Source organism: Pantherophis guttatus, chromosome 1, assembly GCF_059756535.1.
Source record: "Pantherophis guttatus breed Tessera chromosome 1, ASM5975653v1, whole genome shotgun sequence".
Taxonomy (NCBI): Eukaryota; Metazoa; Chordata; class Lepidosauria; order Squamata; family Colubridae; genus Pantherophis; species Pantherophis guttatus.
The window spans coordinates 216,614,061-216,629,890 of record NC_142063.1 but is presented as its reverse complement, the minus strand read 5'-3'; the positions used below and the strand labels follow the sequence as shown (position 1 = coordinate 216,629,890).

Genomic DNA, 15,830 nt, shown 5'->3' with positions numbered 1-15,830 from the left:
TTAAATCCTCAAACTTCATCTTTCAAATCCAAAGCTATCAGAATAATATAACTGTTTTAACTTTAATCCAATAAACTTAAAATGCAACAAATGAAATCTGTTCACTATGACTCTTTTATCTATAAATAAAACCTTAAAATATCATCATCTAGTCCTAGTTAGGAAAAAGATGTTACAGATCACTAGTGATGATAACCTATCTTTTTAACCTTGGTCAAATAAACCAACTTTATATTCCTTCTGCTTTCTCCTAACAATCCTGACCTTTTGCCCTTTCAAATATGTCCAAACAGTTTCTTTTCATTTTCTCTTTGTCTCTTCTCACAAAATTGCATTAACCAATCACTTTTGTAAACCTAACATAAAAGTTATCCAAATCACTCTTCTGATATATTATTTGTATTAGCCTTTTTAGTTATTAAAAACATTAACTGGTATTTCATCTTTTTCCTTATCCTGTTTGAAGCTTGTCATTTGAAAATCCACATTTAAATCAGTTTCAGTCTTATCCAGTAAGATTTGATTCTCTTCTGAAACATCATTTTGTTTATCAATCATGGCTGAGATCCTTAAAATTAACTTTTAAGTCCATTGTTCACAAATATTTCTCAATATTGCTGAAATGTTTTACTCCATTTTGCTTTGTCAAATCCAGTATAAGTATGCTCCTCTTTTAATTGTCATCTTTATTTCCTTCTTATGTCCTTTAGTGTTCAACCTTTAAAATCTCATCTTATCAGGTTGTTTTTCTTCCGAGAGCAAATCCTTGAATAGTTTCTCATGGGAAGGATTCTTATATGTACTTTTAAAATGTTATTAGATCCATCTGGATTAGGGGTGATGGATCTGGTTCACTCCGGTTCAGGCAAACCGGTAGTGATAAAAACTACCGGTTCGGGCAAACCAGTAGTAAAAAAATGCTTTAAAAAGGTTCTGATGATCGTGTGGCACAGCTGTGACCTTTTTTTTTTTACTTTTTTAAAGCATTTTTTTACTACCCATTTACCCGAACCGGTAGTAAAAAATGCTTTTAAAAAGTAAAAAAAAAAAAAATTAGCCATGCCCATCCAGTCACATGACCCCCCTCCCACCAAGCCACACCCACAGAACCGGTATCAACAAATTTTACATTTCACCACTGATCTGGACCTTTAGTCTATTTATAACTTTCTAAAATCAACCCTTTCTAATAACCTTTTCCTGTTAATTAAAAAAAAAATGTATTTGCAAATCTTGACAGCCATAGTTAAAACTTCTATCATAAGATTGAAGAAAATACCCAGTTGAATATCACAGAACTTGCTATTTTGGAGGTTCTGAATATGTAAAAAATAATATAAAAATTAATTAATTCCACAGTGATTAACAAATGCAGGACCTGCCTGTATTGTACTTGCTTTATGTTCAGATGTGGTTAATAATAGAGTTCTGCAAAACTAGTTTTCGTTTCAGTGGGTTATAAGATCCACGTGGCACACTTAAAGGCAACATATTGAATATTTCCTGTACTGACTACCATTTAGTATTTTTATGGATACTAAAATACTGTTAGATTTGAAATACTATTCCTAGACTCCTCCCTCCCTCTCTCTCTCTCTCTCTCTCTCTCTCTCTCTCTCTCTCTCTCTCTCTCTCATCCCACATTCTTTTCTTAATTTTCACCACAATACGAACTTGGACTGAGAGTAACTAGCCCACAGTTATCCAGTTAGCTTCTGTGGCTGAGAGTAGATTAGATCTAGAAAGACCTGGATCTTTCTGTTTCCAGTCGAGGGCCTTAATCATTTCATCACACCAGCTTTTTTAGCATAATTGTTAGCTACCATTTTGCAAGCAATTTTTTAAAAGGTTATTATATTTTAGTTTGCCCTTTAAGACCAAAAGAAGGGAAACACAGATGAGAATCATCCCCTATGGTTGGCTACGACTAGCGGAGTAAAATCCTCAGGGACTCTTTTCTTTTCCTTAAATGAATGGCTATGACTGCAGTTTTATAAATTTGGGCAAATGATAATCTCGGAAAACATTTCAGAGAAACAGTTAAGGTTAATTTTTTGGCAGTCTTGCTGATGGAATAATATTTACCAATGCGATAAATTTCTCCTCTTCATCCATCATCCTTCTGCCCACTCCCAGATTGGTCTTGGGAAGAATATGTGGATCAGTGGGGAAAAGACTAAGGGAAACTCATGATACTTTGCAAAATATCACATGTAGCTCTTTAATTGCAATATTTTATTATCTTATAAATGTAAAAGAATAACATTAGGAAATTTTAGCCTAAGAAAGGGTTACTGACCAATTTTTTAAATAAAATGATGTCAATGTGTTCTACCCAAATAATTTATATTAGAGAAGAATGTCATCCAAAATGGAGGAGGACATTTTAATCATTTTAATGGTGTCATATGGACAGTTAAAGTTTCCCTCTGGGGGAAAATCATATTCTTTCTCTTAGTGGAGCATCTAGATTTTACATGGAATTTCCATATATTGTCAAACATAGTAAACTGTGGGCCTCTTGTGCATATTTATTTTTTTTATATAGCTGAGAAGTTTCCATTCAAAAAGAATTCTCCTGATTTAAGTAATATTTTTTATTCCTGAAGTTAAATTATACTTAGTTTTTTTTTAAAATGAAATGTTTTCTTATTGTAAACTCCATTCTGAATTGATTTGCAATCTTAAATTGTATTCTGACTTCACGCTTAGCATGAACAAGCTAACTTCAAAAACCTTTGATCATGTTTTTCTGTCCCCAACTCTGACCCAACTATGAAGTAAACCTGGGAAACTTTCACTTCTGTTTAAGCACATATCATCTGAGTTTATATAGTAAGTAATATTTGAAACAAGCAAACTTGGTTTCTAGGTATTTTATATGAAACTAATACATAGTACTTTATTTTGGTGTATATCTTTATCTTGACCAATGATTTCACTGCAGTTGATTTGGGCAGTTGCCTTGGGAATATTAAGAGGTCATGGACATGCTTTTGAGGCTCAAAGGACAGCAAGTAATGACATGCTTTATGAAGTCAGCATGCAGATGACATGACTTACACACTAGAGTTAGATGCCATGGCATCATATAATCTCATATTGGAATGATGTCATGACATGCATGATCTCATTTTGATGTTATTGCAACTTGTTAGGAATACTGCTGTTAATATTTTATGATTATATATTGCATAGTAAGTATAGGTAGTCCTCGATTTACAACAGTTCATTTAGTGACCATTCAAAGTTACAACAGCACTGAAAAAAGTATCTTAAGATCATTTTTCACACTTATGACCGTTGCAGCATCCCCATGGTCACATGATCATAATTCAGATGCTTGGCAACTGGTTCATATTTATGACGATTGCAGTGCCCCAGGGTCATATGATCAGCTTTTGCAACCTTCTGACAAGCAAAGTCGATGGAGAATCTAGATTGACTTAACCATGTTGCTAACTTACCAAATGCAATTGTTCACTTAACAACTGTGGCAAGAAAAGTTGTAAAATGGGGCAAAACTCACTTAATAAATGTTTCACTTAGGAACATAATTTTTCGGCTCAATTGTGGTCGTAACTCGAGGACTACCTAAATAAAGAAACAGACTTGCCACTCTAATATTTCTTTTAGAACAATAAGTTTCCTAATCTTGGTTTTGCTTAGGGAATATTTGAGTAGCATTCAATAATTCCCTTTGGAGGAGTATCCAGATGGTCATAGAAATTTAGTAACAGTAATAAAAAAATGTGAATGTATATTTGAAATCAGACCTCTATTGATTTGTTATTGCTGCTGTACTGTTCTGCTGTAACACCTGAACTATTTAACCTTTATTGCATATATACATCTGTCATGCATCAAAGAACAGATGGTGTCAATTCCCACAATTCTGAGTCTTCTGGTTGTGATCCCATTAAACTAGGCAAGATGTTTTTGTGCCTGTATCTGAGCAAAAGTTTCAAATAAGTGATAATAGCACATTTTTCTTATTGTAATGATAGAACTGTGATCCAGGATTACCTTGGCTTCCACTTCACACTAGTGATCATTAACTATTTGTAGGCAAGCTGCTATCATCTTTGCATCGGTAATAGGAAGGGAAAAGTGGAGAGGTCTCGTATTGTATGTGAAGATAATGTGTATTGTGTACTTAAATATTAAACATTGGGATCTTATTTATCACTATTGATCAATTAAATCATCTGGTTTAAGTAATACATTTTCAATCTATATTTTTGCTTTTTAATATGGATTTTTATTTTGAAATAAACTTTCAAATACGAGTAAGATGAGCATAACTTAACAGCAAAATAAGAATTTTAATGAACAGGGGATAAAAACTCATTGATTAAAGACCATATTGCAAGATTTATTAGTAGGATGGTGTAATGGGATACAGGAAAGACCTTGGGAGACTGAGCAAAGTCAAGAAACAGATAAGACACAGCATAACTGGCAACTGGGTAATGGGCAGCGCAAGTGGCTCATAAGGGATCCTTTCTAGTTTCTCATGCTTTAAAAGATATGGGGGAGTGGATGGGAGGAGAAGGATTGTATTTTCAGACTTGCAAAGATTCTGTCAATGTGGCTTTGCAATAAAGCAGATTTAACTCATCTTGTCTGATTTACTTGGCAAGGATGCATACAGTTAGAATAAAACGACCAAAAGAATAGCTCACTAATCAAAAACAGTTGTCAGGGTTCCAAGTAACACCCCCAACAAAAGAAGACTCCGGGGCTAGAAATTCCTCAAAGTTCCACTTTATTAGAGATGTCATATTGGCACATCTGAGAATACCTGAATCTGAAAGCTTCTAGGTTTTCCCCACCCAAAAGAAAGTCCAAGTCCCTTTCCCTGCACCTACATGTCCATCACATGGTCCAATCATTGCACCATCCCAACTGGAGATGCCTCCCAGTCACGCCACTCCAGGTGCAGGGCCAAATGTCCTTGACTCTCAGAGAAAGGAATGTTATTGTGGTTAAATATCTCCACCGCTCCATGCAATTTCCCTCTCCCAGTTTCCCACAGTACTAAGTATGCAGCCCTGAAGATCCATAGAAAAAGATGGCCTCCAGGGCTGACAACAGTATTTTTTCATCTGTAAACAAATGATAATTCTGTATAATCTGTGTTAACCCATCACATATTTTTTTTTGCCTTCCCAAATTATTCAAAGTAGGAAGATACTGAATCATTATTTCCCAACTTGCTTGGCAACACTATCTTTTTAAGTTTGGTGTAGTAGTGGTTAAGGCACCAGGCCAGAGAATGGGAGACGATGAGTTCTAGTTCTGCCTTACCCATAAAGGTCGGCTGGGTGACTTTGGGCCAGTCACTCTCTCAGCCCAACCACCTCACAGGGTGGTTGTTGTGGGGAAAATAGGAGGAAGTTGTGTTGGATACGTTTGCCACCTTGAGTTATTTGTAAAAATAATAAAGGCAGGAGATAGATAGATAGATAGATAGATAGATAGATAGATAGATAGATAGATAGATAGATAGATAGATAGATAGATACCATACTTTTTGGAGTATAAGATGCACTTCCCCCCCTAAAAGTGGGTCAAAATTGCGGTGTGTCTTATACACCAAATGTTGCCAAAGCCCCGCCCACCCACTGGCCCCACCCCTCCGCGCATGTGTTTTTGGCCTCCACACACCCTGTTTTAGACCCGTTCCAGGCTCCAGGGAGTGCCACAGCACATTGCTGCTGATCACTGGCTCTGCGCATCGTGTTTTCGGCCTCTGCACATCCCATTTTTGGCCTCCGTGCGTCACATTTTTGGCCGGTTTGATCTCTGCCGCCTGGAACTGGCCGGAAATGCGATGTGCAGAGGCAAAAAATGGGGCGTGCGGAGGCCGAAAACACAATGCGCGGAGGCGGCGATCGGCGATGATATGCTGTGCCAATCCACGCAGCCTGGAACGGGTCTAAAATAGAGCGTGCGAAGGCCAAAAATGTGATCCGCGGAGGCGGTGATGGACTCTGGTGATCCCCACAGCCTGGAACAGCTAATTGGCAGTATTCTGGGAGGCCGATCCAACCACCAATCAGCTGTTTCTGCTAAATCAGGCTGCAATAAGGTAGACAGACAGACAGAGCTCCTCCCCCACTCCTCCTTTCACTGAAGCAATGTGCATTCAATTAGGGAGCTCATCAAAACTGAGATTTTATCTACAATGCTCTCTGTTGTTCAAAGGAGACTCCAAAAGCAACTATGTGTCCCAGTGGCCATTTTCATAACAAAAGTCCTTTTTTGTAAAACGTTCTCAAATGTAATAGTGGTATGGTCTATATATGGTGGTATAGAACAGGAGTCTCAGATTCTCCATTTTCTGCAACCCACAACCATTCCTTCTAAGGGTTGAAAATTCCAGGAGTGAAACGGGATGGCGACATCAGACTAACAATATATCTTAACCCAGTGTGAATAGTCTTTCTTGCAGCAATGAGACCTGGTCAATTGGTCAAGGCAGTTGGGTCTCATTATTTATAGTGCCTGCTACTTCTGAAATGGTACCCGGAACTCCAGGCACAGGCAGCAGGCAAGTGAAAGAAAGCCAGGAGACGGGGCTTCCCCAGGGGCAGGAAAGATGTAATCATCAGAAGAGATGGGTCAAGGCTGATTGCCAGCCAAGGTGCAGGAATGACAGTGCATGGCCGTTCAAGTTCTCCTTACTAAGCAAGGATAGGAAGGAATTGACTAGTCAAGGAGAGAGAGAAGAAAAGCAAAAAAAAAAAAAAAAAAAAGAACAGATACCTCTGCTCAGCAAGGAGAGAAGAGGAAAAAAGCAAGGTTTGGATCACTGTTAGAGGGGTGAATTTCCTAGATTATATTATCTAGATGCCACAGAATACCACATTATCAACACAACACAGTTGTAAAACCAAATATTGGTTTTCTGGTTAATGAAAAACGCTGTAAGCTAAGTGGCCAAAGTCAAATAGCTGTTGGGCAACTCAGTTTTTGATATAGTTCTGTTTCTCATAACTTTTTTCAATGTAATAAACTTGTGTTTGATAGCATTCCTTCCACCATACTCTTTCTTCATTTTTCACTCATTGGAGATTTTGGTATTTTTGCAGCCCTAGAGGACACTGAGTTTGAAACCTGTAATGTAGAATATAGCTACTAACCCTTAGTTAAGAATGGTGCTCTCATTTGAAAATATTTCTTGATCCTGTGTTTTTTCTTCATAACTGAAGTTGTGATCAGTGTCGGGTACTGCTACGGTTTGCTCTCTTAATTCTATTATTCATCCCTAGTTGTGCTTTTAATAAAGAACTTAGCATCATGCGATTTATAAAAGCTGTATGAAAATAAATATGGTGTCCTTGAGGTATCATAAGATATATTTTTAATTCTTGTTAGAACAGTAATTCATAGGAACCTTCAAAACTTAAGGAATATTACAGAGTTTTAAAAAACGACCATGCTCAGATAATTCATGATTTCCTCAGTAATGATTTATAAAGCCAGGACATAACATCAAGGCTAAGTAAGCCTCTGTACTCTTCTTCTATTATAATTTAAATTTTTTTCTGACCCATCCCAGAAAAAGATGCAGTAACTTAAGTTACACATAGGTGCAGGGTTTGTGTCTTCAAGTATCTTTTTTGCATTGGAGCCCAGACTTTTGCACAGCTGTGTCTGTTCTCTCTATATTGGGCACTGATTAAGCATTCAGACATCAGTTATCCTGAATTCTTTAGCTAGACCTGGTTTGTCCCATGATAAGTACTCAGATCTTCAACTTCATGGCATATTGGGCAGATCTGAAAATTAATTTGGGGTATAATTTTTTTCTCTCCAAGCTAAATAGCTGCCGTGGGGTATATAAAGTCATGATACTACTTGATTTTAGCCCCTACCACCTTGCCTGCAATGCTCCTTAACATCCTACTTGCCTTTGTTCATTTTCTAGACAAGGGCTGACATTTTCGAACAAAGCATATATAATGTTTATAAGTTGCATTTGGAGCCCAGAGGCATTCTTGGGAATAAAGGTGATGTTTGCAATTCATCAGTTCATTAATTTCTCTATTTAAAAAAAAATTGCTAATTAGGGCAGGAAGTTTGGCAAGAGCCAAAGGAATTGTCTGTGGATACATGAACACACCTGGGGGTTAAATAGTGTCCAGGCACATTTTGCATTCCTTACCTTAACCATGGTTATTCTACAATTCAGTGGTGGATAGCAGCTATGCCCCAATGCTTTACTAGAAGTTTATGCAGCTAGTCAAAAAGAAGGGAAAAGATAAGTGAGGTTTATAGAGAGTCCTGTAGAAAGAGTGGATGAGTTGCACTTGGGTAGATCAGTATATCGTAACTTGCTATAACAAATTCAGCAGAGCTATTTTGTGAGTTAGGACATTGTCGCTTGAGACTTATTTGCCAGAGTGTCCACTACATAAATTCCACACATAATTCTCCAGCTCAAAAAAACATGGACAGATGGCGTAATGTGTCAGGTAAATATGCTCAGTTGTGAAATGCAGTGTGATTTTTCTAACAATCTGGTGTCATAAGTTACATTTTGTCCTTGGTGTGTGACTCTGGCTTGTTGGGACTGAAAGAAGGCAAGGTTACTTATTTGCAGATAATGCTAACAAGCCACCAATTGTCATCCAAGTTTGTTCAGCTGCTCTTGGCAAGTGCCAAGCAAGAGCGGTCAGGCAGTTTGCATCCCTGCTTGTTCATGATAAGCTAAAATTTTAAAGAATTCTCGCTTACCTTGGTGTTCAAACATTGTAACAAATAATCCTCTTTACTGCCATAGCTTTGACTGGAAGCAAAATACGACTTCTCTTTCTAAGCTTTGGATCAGGGAAAAAATAAGTTGTTTCTTCTGCTGGCAGAATTTGTGACTTTGAAGTATCCATCATTTTATTATGCAGATCGTTTAAGTTTTAGATATAAAATTCATGCTACTTTTGCTAATCGTCTACTGAATGCTTTCTGGTTGAATGAATAGATGCTGAAAACTACCAAGTATTTATATTTATTAAATTGTGAGTTTCTACACAACTGAATTTTCAAGCAGAGCTTACTGAATTACCTTTATGATTTAATTGATTAAAATGAATAGGAAAATGACTTGATTCCAGGGGGGAAAAAATAGCAATGCTACTTAGAGGCAATAGATAGGATTATTTTGCAATGGCAAAAACTTAGTCTTGAAGGGTTAAAAACTGATAACTATTTCTGAATGAACAGTCTCTGGCATTTCATAATAAATTATGTACCCTTTTACACCAGCAATCTTCTAATTGTAAATTGTGAGTCATGCCTGGCTTTGCTTCTTGCCTAATTATACAAGTAGCTTTGACAAATGACATCCTGCTTCCTACTGGCCAGCTTTAGTGACCTTGTCATTATTACTAATGGCTACTTGTAGCTGCTTCAAGCAAAACAAGCAGCTTCAAGTTTTTTAGCTGCTAAATTGTTACTTAGCCTATTCTTTCCCTTTCACTCCAGAGCACCAAAAACTGGAGAGCAGCAGTTGATCTGTGTGGACGACTTCTGACAGCCCATGGTCAAGGCTATGGCAAAAGTGGACTACCCACCAGTCACACAACAGACTCTCTTCAGGTATGTTTGCCTGCAGGTCAGGCAAAAGTTAGAATGCGTGTTAAACATGCACATCTTAAACATGTGTGAGAATGAGCAATTGGTTCCACATTAAAGGATCTACCCAGAAATATGAAACACACACTGGATACCTCCAATTTTTCCTCCAGTTATTCCTCGACCTTTCTCAAGATTCTTTCAGAGTGATAAATAATTCTTGTAGTTATGAATGAAAAAACAAGGTTGACATTTCTCTCCTAAACAGTTCACTTTACAAAATAGATATTGCCTTTGCTTGTTCTAGCATAGAAACATACGGGATGACCATAGTGAGAAAACAATTGAATTTTTGATTAGATTTTAAGGTGTATTGACAATTAACAAATGTTTTCATAAGTGCTGTAAATTTTTGCAAATATTTCTTTATAAGGAATTGCAACATCTAAATTAGAAATATTAAGGACCAAAAAATAGAAAAATGTTTTGCTAGTAAATTAAATGTTTGAAAGACCCAGTAGTACAGGGCTGTCAAACTTCCGGCCTGCAGGCCAGATGTGTCACGTGCTAGCACCGCCCATGCCCAGTTTAGCAAAGTGGAAAAAAAGTCCTGATATGTCATGTGACGTTGCCATGACGACGCGAGTTTGACACTCCTGCAGTAATGTACCTCCAATTTGAACCTCTTACAACAGGTAGTTAAGGTCAATAATTGAGGATAGAAATAATTCATATATGTCTTCAGATAATGTCAACATATTAATTCTCTCTAATCAAGATTATGAACAGAGTACTATCCAACCATGTAAGGTAATTCATTTGCAAATGATCTCAAAAGTAAAGAAAAAAATTCAGCTCAAGAGGAAAAATTCTGGAAAAAATGAGTTTGCTGAACTCACATGCGCACATGAAAAATAATCTTTAGATATATTAGTATCACAGCTATTTGTTCTTCATAGCTGGAAAAAAAACCCTGATTTTTAGTATTGCAGTAATAGCTGTAAACTTTTTTTTTTCTTTTTACTTTCAAGATTTGGTTTGTAAGACTAGCACTCCTGGTAAAACTGAGTCTGTACCAAAATGCTGAAGTGGAATTTGAACCATTTGGAAACCTAGACCAGCCTGATTTGTATTATGAATATTATCCTCATGTATATCCAGGACGCAAAGGTAAAACTGTTTATATGTTTATTCCTATTAACTGTTTCTTTGGGGTATCATTTTCTTTTTATTAATAGTCACAGGTTTAATAATGAATGTACTATTATAATATGAACATTACAACATGTTACTATCACAACACTTTTGCAATAGCAATACATGCTGCTGCATCTTTTGATTAGTAGAAAATATGGCCTTTTCTAAAACAGAGCAATTACATATTTCCAACAGTCATTCCTTGAAATCTGGAAAAATATCACAATTCCAGTTTCTTTTTTAGCCATCCCACATGCTCAATACAGCTACAATTCCGAAAAAACAGTCAAATTCCAAAGCTTGGGTATATAGTTAAGTATTACATTAGCACCTTTAACATTTTCCCATAAATGTGCTTATATTACACTTATCCATGGGCAGGAGGTCTGTGCATCATAAATAACCACAAATATTTTATAATTGTTAAATAGCAATTCTGTGGTCAGCATATAAGAGCAGACTTTAATAAAAAGCAATAAAAATTGTGATTCGGATGCTTGGCAACTGTAACACCTTTACAATAGTTGCAGCATCCCATGTCCTATTTTCAACCTTTCCAGACGACCGCTATCAAACAAATTTGATGGAGAAACCAGTAGGGAAGATCACATGTTATGGTCACATGATGTCTCACTTAATGATTATGGTGATTCACTTTCTGACCATGGCAAAAAAAAAAAAAAAGTGATAAAATTTGGTGCACTGGTAAGGTGCCTCACTTGATGACTGCACCTCTTAACGATGAATTCTCTGGTCCCTGTTGTGTTATAAGTCAAGGACTACCTGTAATGAGGATGTCCTCCGAGCACGTAACTACATTGGCATCCTTCAGTCTCAAAAGACTATGGTATCGTGCTCTGGAAAGAGGTCCTAAAACAGCATCTATTGTGACTAAAAAAGCCAATTTGAGAGTGGCAATTCCTTCCACACTGAGGGCGGATACATTCTGTCCCCTGCCCAGCCCCCAGATTTTGCTGGTTCTGGGCACGAAACTAGAGCAGTGTTAATAGGTGCATTGCATTTGTAGATCAAATGATGCTATATTGCATAGCAATCTAGGTAAAATAATGGATAGACATGATTGAGAAAGTGTCATTTCATTTCATTTATTAAATTTTTATACCGCCCCTCTCCCGAAGGACTCGGGGTGGTGAACAGCCAGGATTAAAAAACATACAATATAAACATTAAAATACTTTAAAACATAATTAAATCTATATTGGCTTCCCCCAATTTAAAACCCCTTACCCATAAAATTAACCAATTAAAAATTTTAAGCCAGCCCGGCTTGCTGAAATAAAAAAATCTTCAGAACCCAGCAAAAGGTACAGAGGTCTGGGATCAGTCGTATCCCTGGGGGTAGCTCATTCCAGAGGGCAGGTGCCCCCACAGAGAAGGCTCTTCCCCTGGAGGTCGCCAGCCGACATTGCCTGACCAATGGCACCCTGAGGAGACCCTCTCTGTGGGAGCGTATTGGCCGGTGGGAGGTTATCGGTGGCAGAAGGTGGTCTCGTAAATAACCGGGCCCTAAGCCATGTAGCGCTTTGAAGATGAGAACCAATACCTTGAAGTGCACCCGGAAGACCACCAGAAGCCAATGCAGCTCGCTCAAGAGAGGTGTTATGTGGGAGCGCCATGTTGCCCCCATAAGTACCCGCGCGGCTGCATTCTGCACCAGCTGGAGCCTCCGGGTGCTCCTCAAGGGGAGTCCCATGTAGAGAGCATTGCAGTAGTCCAGGCGGGAAGTGACGAGGGCATGAGTGACTGTGCATAAGGAGTCCTGATCCAGAAAGGGGCGCAACTGGCGTATCAGACGAACCTGATAGAAAGCCCCCCTGGCCATGGCCGTCATATGCTCTTCTAAAGACAGCCGTGCATCCAGGAGGACACCCAAGTTATGCACCTTCTCCATGGGGGCCAATGTCTCACCCTCACGGAGAGGGTCAGGCATGGACCAGCCTTTGTGTATTTGTTTATTTGCAATTTGGAAAGTTAACATTTTTTTAAATTAAGGTTTAGTTAGTAATCCATGATCAAACATACTGCAACATCCAGTTTTATGGATTCCTGAACAATAGTAAATTAGCAAGTAGAATTGTAATCAAATCCAAAAGACAATCGGTGCATATATGCATCTGGTCTTTATGCAAAAGAGGCCACTACAATTTCTTTATGTTTCTAGATCATTTTATTCTCATGACCTGAGAGATGCAGAGGATATCCTTGAGAGTATGACTTGGAAAAAGAATAGCAAAAGACATCTGAATTGGTGTCATTAAGCAGCTAATTTTAATTTAAAAAACAAACATAAAGTATAAAGATACTTTAGCTACTGTGCAGTAATCATCATCCTTGATAATATGCTGATGGTTGCTTAATTTTCTTTTCATTTTTCCATATAACAAACATAAATGTAAAATCTTTTGATTTATTTATCTCATTTTGATTCACAATAGATACAAGAATTAGGCAATTAAAATGCACTTTGCAATCAAATATGTCAAGATGCAAATAAATAATGGCTATGAAAGTGGTATAAAATATATTTCATTTAATTCATGTGTGCAATTTAGATCAATTCAAAATATTCGTTGAATTAAACACAGTATATTTCTTTTTGGAGCAGCATGTACATTTCAACCTAGAATCTTATGAATATCCAGGGATTATGTAGCTGTTGTTTCGCATCTGTATACGTAGACGTATTAAATATCTATCTTTTACTTCATTTTTTCCCCTCTCTGAACTGATTTTTTTCCTTTTTATGTGCCAACTCTAAATGCATCTCAGTTGCCCAACTGTCCTATCCACTTTACTAATGCACCAATGTATTTTACCTTAGCTGCTCTTGAATCCTAATGTTCTCATATCTCCTTTCATTAACTAAGTTTAAGATAATTTTCTTTATTTGGCTGAATAAACCTGGCTTCTTAGGAATCTATTTTTTTAATCTACATATTAAAGCTTCAAAGTGTGTGCAAAAGCTTGCTGATGGGAGCAAATATCATCCAATACATGTATATAATCTACTGCAGATAGGATATTTCATGTGATGGATCTTTACGCCTGTGCATTCTTACCCACTCATTTCTTTGTGACAAATACCTTATGCTGCTGATGTGAAAATGAGTATGTGCTGTAGAGAGTAAGAATTCACTGCACTGTACCAAATTGCAGATACGCAAGTTTGGGAAATGGGAGTTTTATATTACAGGTAATCCCTGGGTTACAAGCGTTCCCTTAGCGAACGTTTGAAGTTACTCAATCAGCATCCCCTAGTGTTTACGAACAAGTCCTGAAACTACGAATCTTGCAGCACCACGGCAGTTGTTCGCCCTTACGAACAACCGCAGAGGCTCTGCAACATTCATCCTGCACTTTGCTGGCCAAAATGGAGATTCAGAGGGGCAGGCTGGCAAAATAAATGGAGCTCTGTTTTGGCCAGCAAAGTGCCGGGCAAGGCCTGCCACACCAAAACAGAGCAACTGAGAGGCTGGAGAGGAGACAGCTTGCTAGATCTTCACACAAGTGACCCGATGCAGCAGGTTGGTGGGGGGGAAGTAATTGTGGGGAACATGAGGTATTTCAGTGGGTCAGGGAGGCCTTGGGCCTGTTCCATCACTTGCCCCCCACCCCACCCCGGCCTTCTCCACCCTGAAATACCTCATGTGCACTTAACAAACAGCGCATTCGTTTAGCGAATGCATGGGCAAAAGGAGGGAGTGATCCCATTCAAGGTACGAGATTCACTCCCACAAATCCTCAGGTTACAAATAGAATGGGCAGGTTCCATTACATTTGTAACTCAAGGACTTCCTGTACTTTACCATTGGAGCCACTGTTGCTCAGCACAAGATTTCTTTTGATTGCCTGGCTCAGATAACTTTCAGTCATGAAACTGGTTTTTTCAAGTTCAGTTTTAGTAGATAGTTACCACTCAGTGGCTACTCTGATGATTGCTTCCGCAAAAAGTAGAAGTTAATTATGACAGTCAGTTGATGATTTTGGCGAAGGAAAAAAGTTCTAATAGCACCTGATTTCCCTGTCTCCCCCTGCTCTCTTTTTCTGTCAAGAAATTGCTGTGCCAAGATTTCAAAAAACCCTAGGATTTTAAATTCACTAAGCTATTATTCTATTTGATCACCTCATGACATGTGGCCTGATCTTTTAAAATCATGTGTCTGCTAATTCTTCCCTTAAAAACTCCATGTAAGGACAAGGTGCAAGATGGCGAGGCCTGTATCGTTACCCTTGTTTGAAGATATAAAATTCCACTCACGGCGTTGTTTATTTGTGATCTTTGGTGGTTGAAGAAAAGTGCGAATTGACCCCATGGTTTTAAAATGCATGGCTTCAGAAATTGTGATCGTAACTTTTGTACTCAAGGTAGCATTAAATATGGTTTTAAATGGTGAGCAGTAGAACATTTTTCTACTGTTCTGTTCTCAGAAATAAAAAAATTATATAACTTCTTAGCATGGTCACACAAATAAAGGTAGAATTATTGAGTTGGAAATTTTATCTCTTCTCTCGCTTAGTGATGTTGCACCATGGCAGAGAATCTAGAATCCAAGTGAATTGTTGATTTTCAAGTGAATTGAACAAAGGCATCAAGTGTAAGCCTGCAATCATGCCACAACATTGTCAAGCTGTTATATTTTGTTTTTCTGATTATTCTTGGGTTGCTATAGGTAGCCCTGGCCTAATCCATTTTTTAAAAAAAATCAGGTGTTGTGCCTCAGTTACTCCCATCAAGATAGTTCCATAATCGTTTGGCATTTGCCAAAATCTATGTTTAGGAGGCTTTGTGTCACCACCATTTTCGAGAACAGAATTTGAGAATTTACAAAACAGAGAGTTTGTGGGATTATACAGTATGTAAATTGCATTGAAATATAAAGCTGGAAAAATTGCACCTTATAATTCCTTGAATCTCTGTTTTCCTTTGTTTGGTGCTGTCTTCTCAATTGTGAATGAATTGTACTGAATTTCTGAGAAAGTATCCACTACGTTTAAGGTATTATATATCAGCTCAGAGACCAAACCTGCAGCTA

At 37.8% G+C, this 15,830-nt stretch overlaps 1 protein-coding gene across 2 annotated transcripts in view; it reads left to right on the top strand.

The window, feature by feature from the left end:
* The window catches only part of TRAPPC12 (trafficking protein particle complex subunit 12), a 75,535-nt gene that overhangs the window by 10,838 nt on the left and 48,867 nt on the right, over positions 1 to 15,830 (top strand). For both annotated transcript variants that reach the window (XM_034432026.3, XM_034432025.3), the window contains exons 5-6: positions 9,490 to 9,603; positions 10,611 to 10,749. In XM_034432026.3, the coding sequence (XP_034287917.2) occupies positions 9,490 to 9,603; positions 10,611 to 10,749 (253 nt within the window). The remainder of the gene's footprint in view (positions 1 to 9,489; positions 9,604 to 10,610; positions 10,750 to 15,830) is intronic.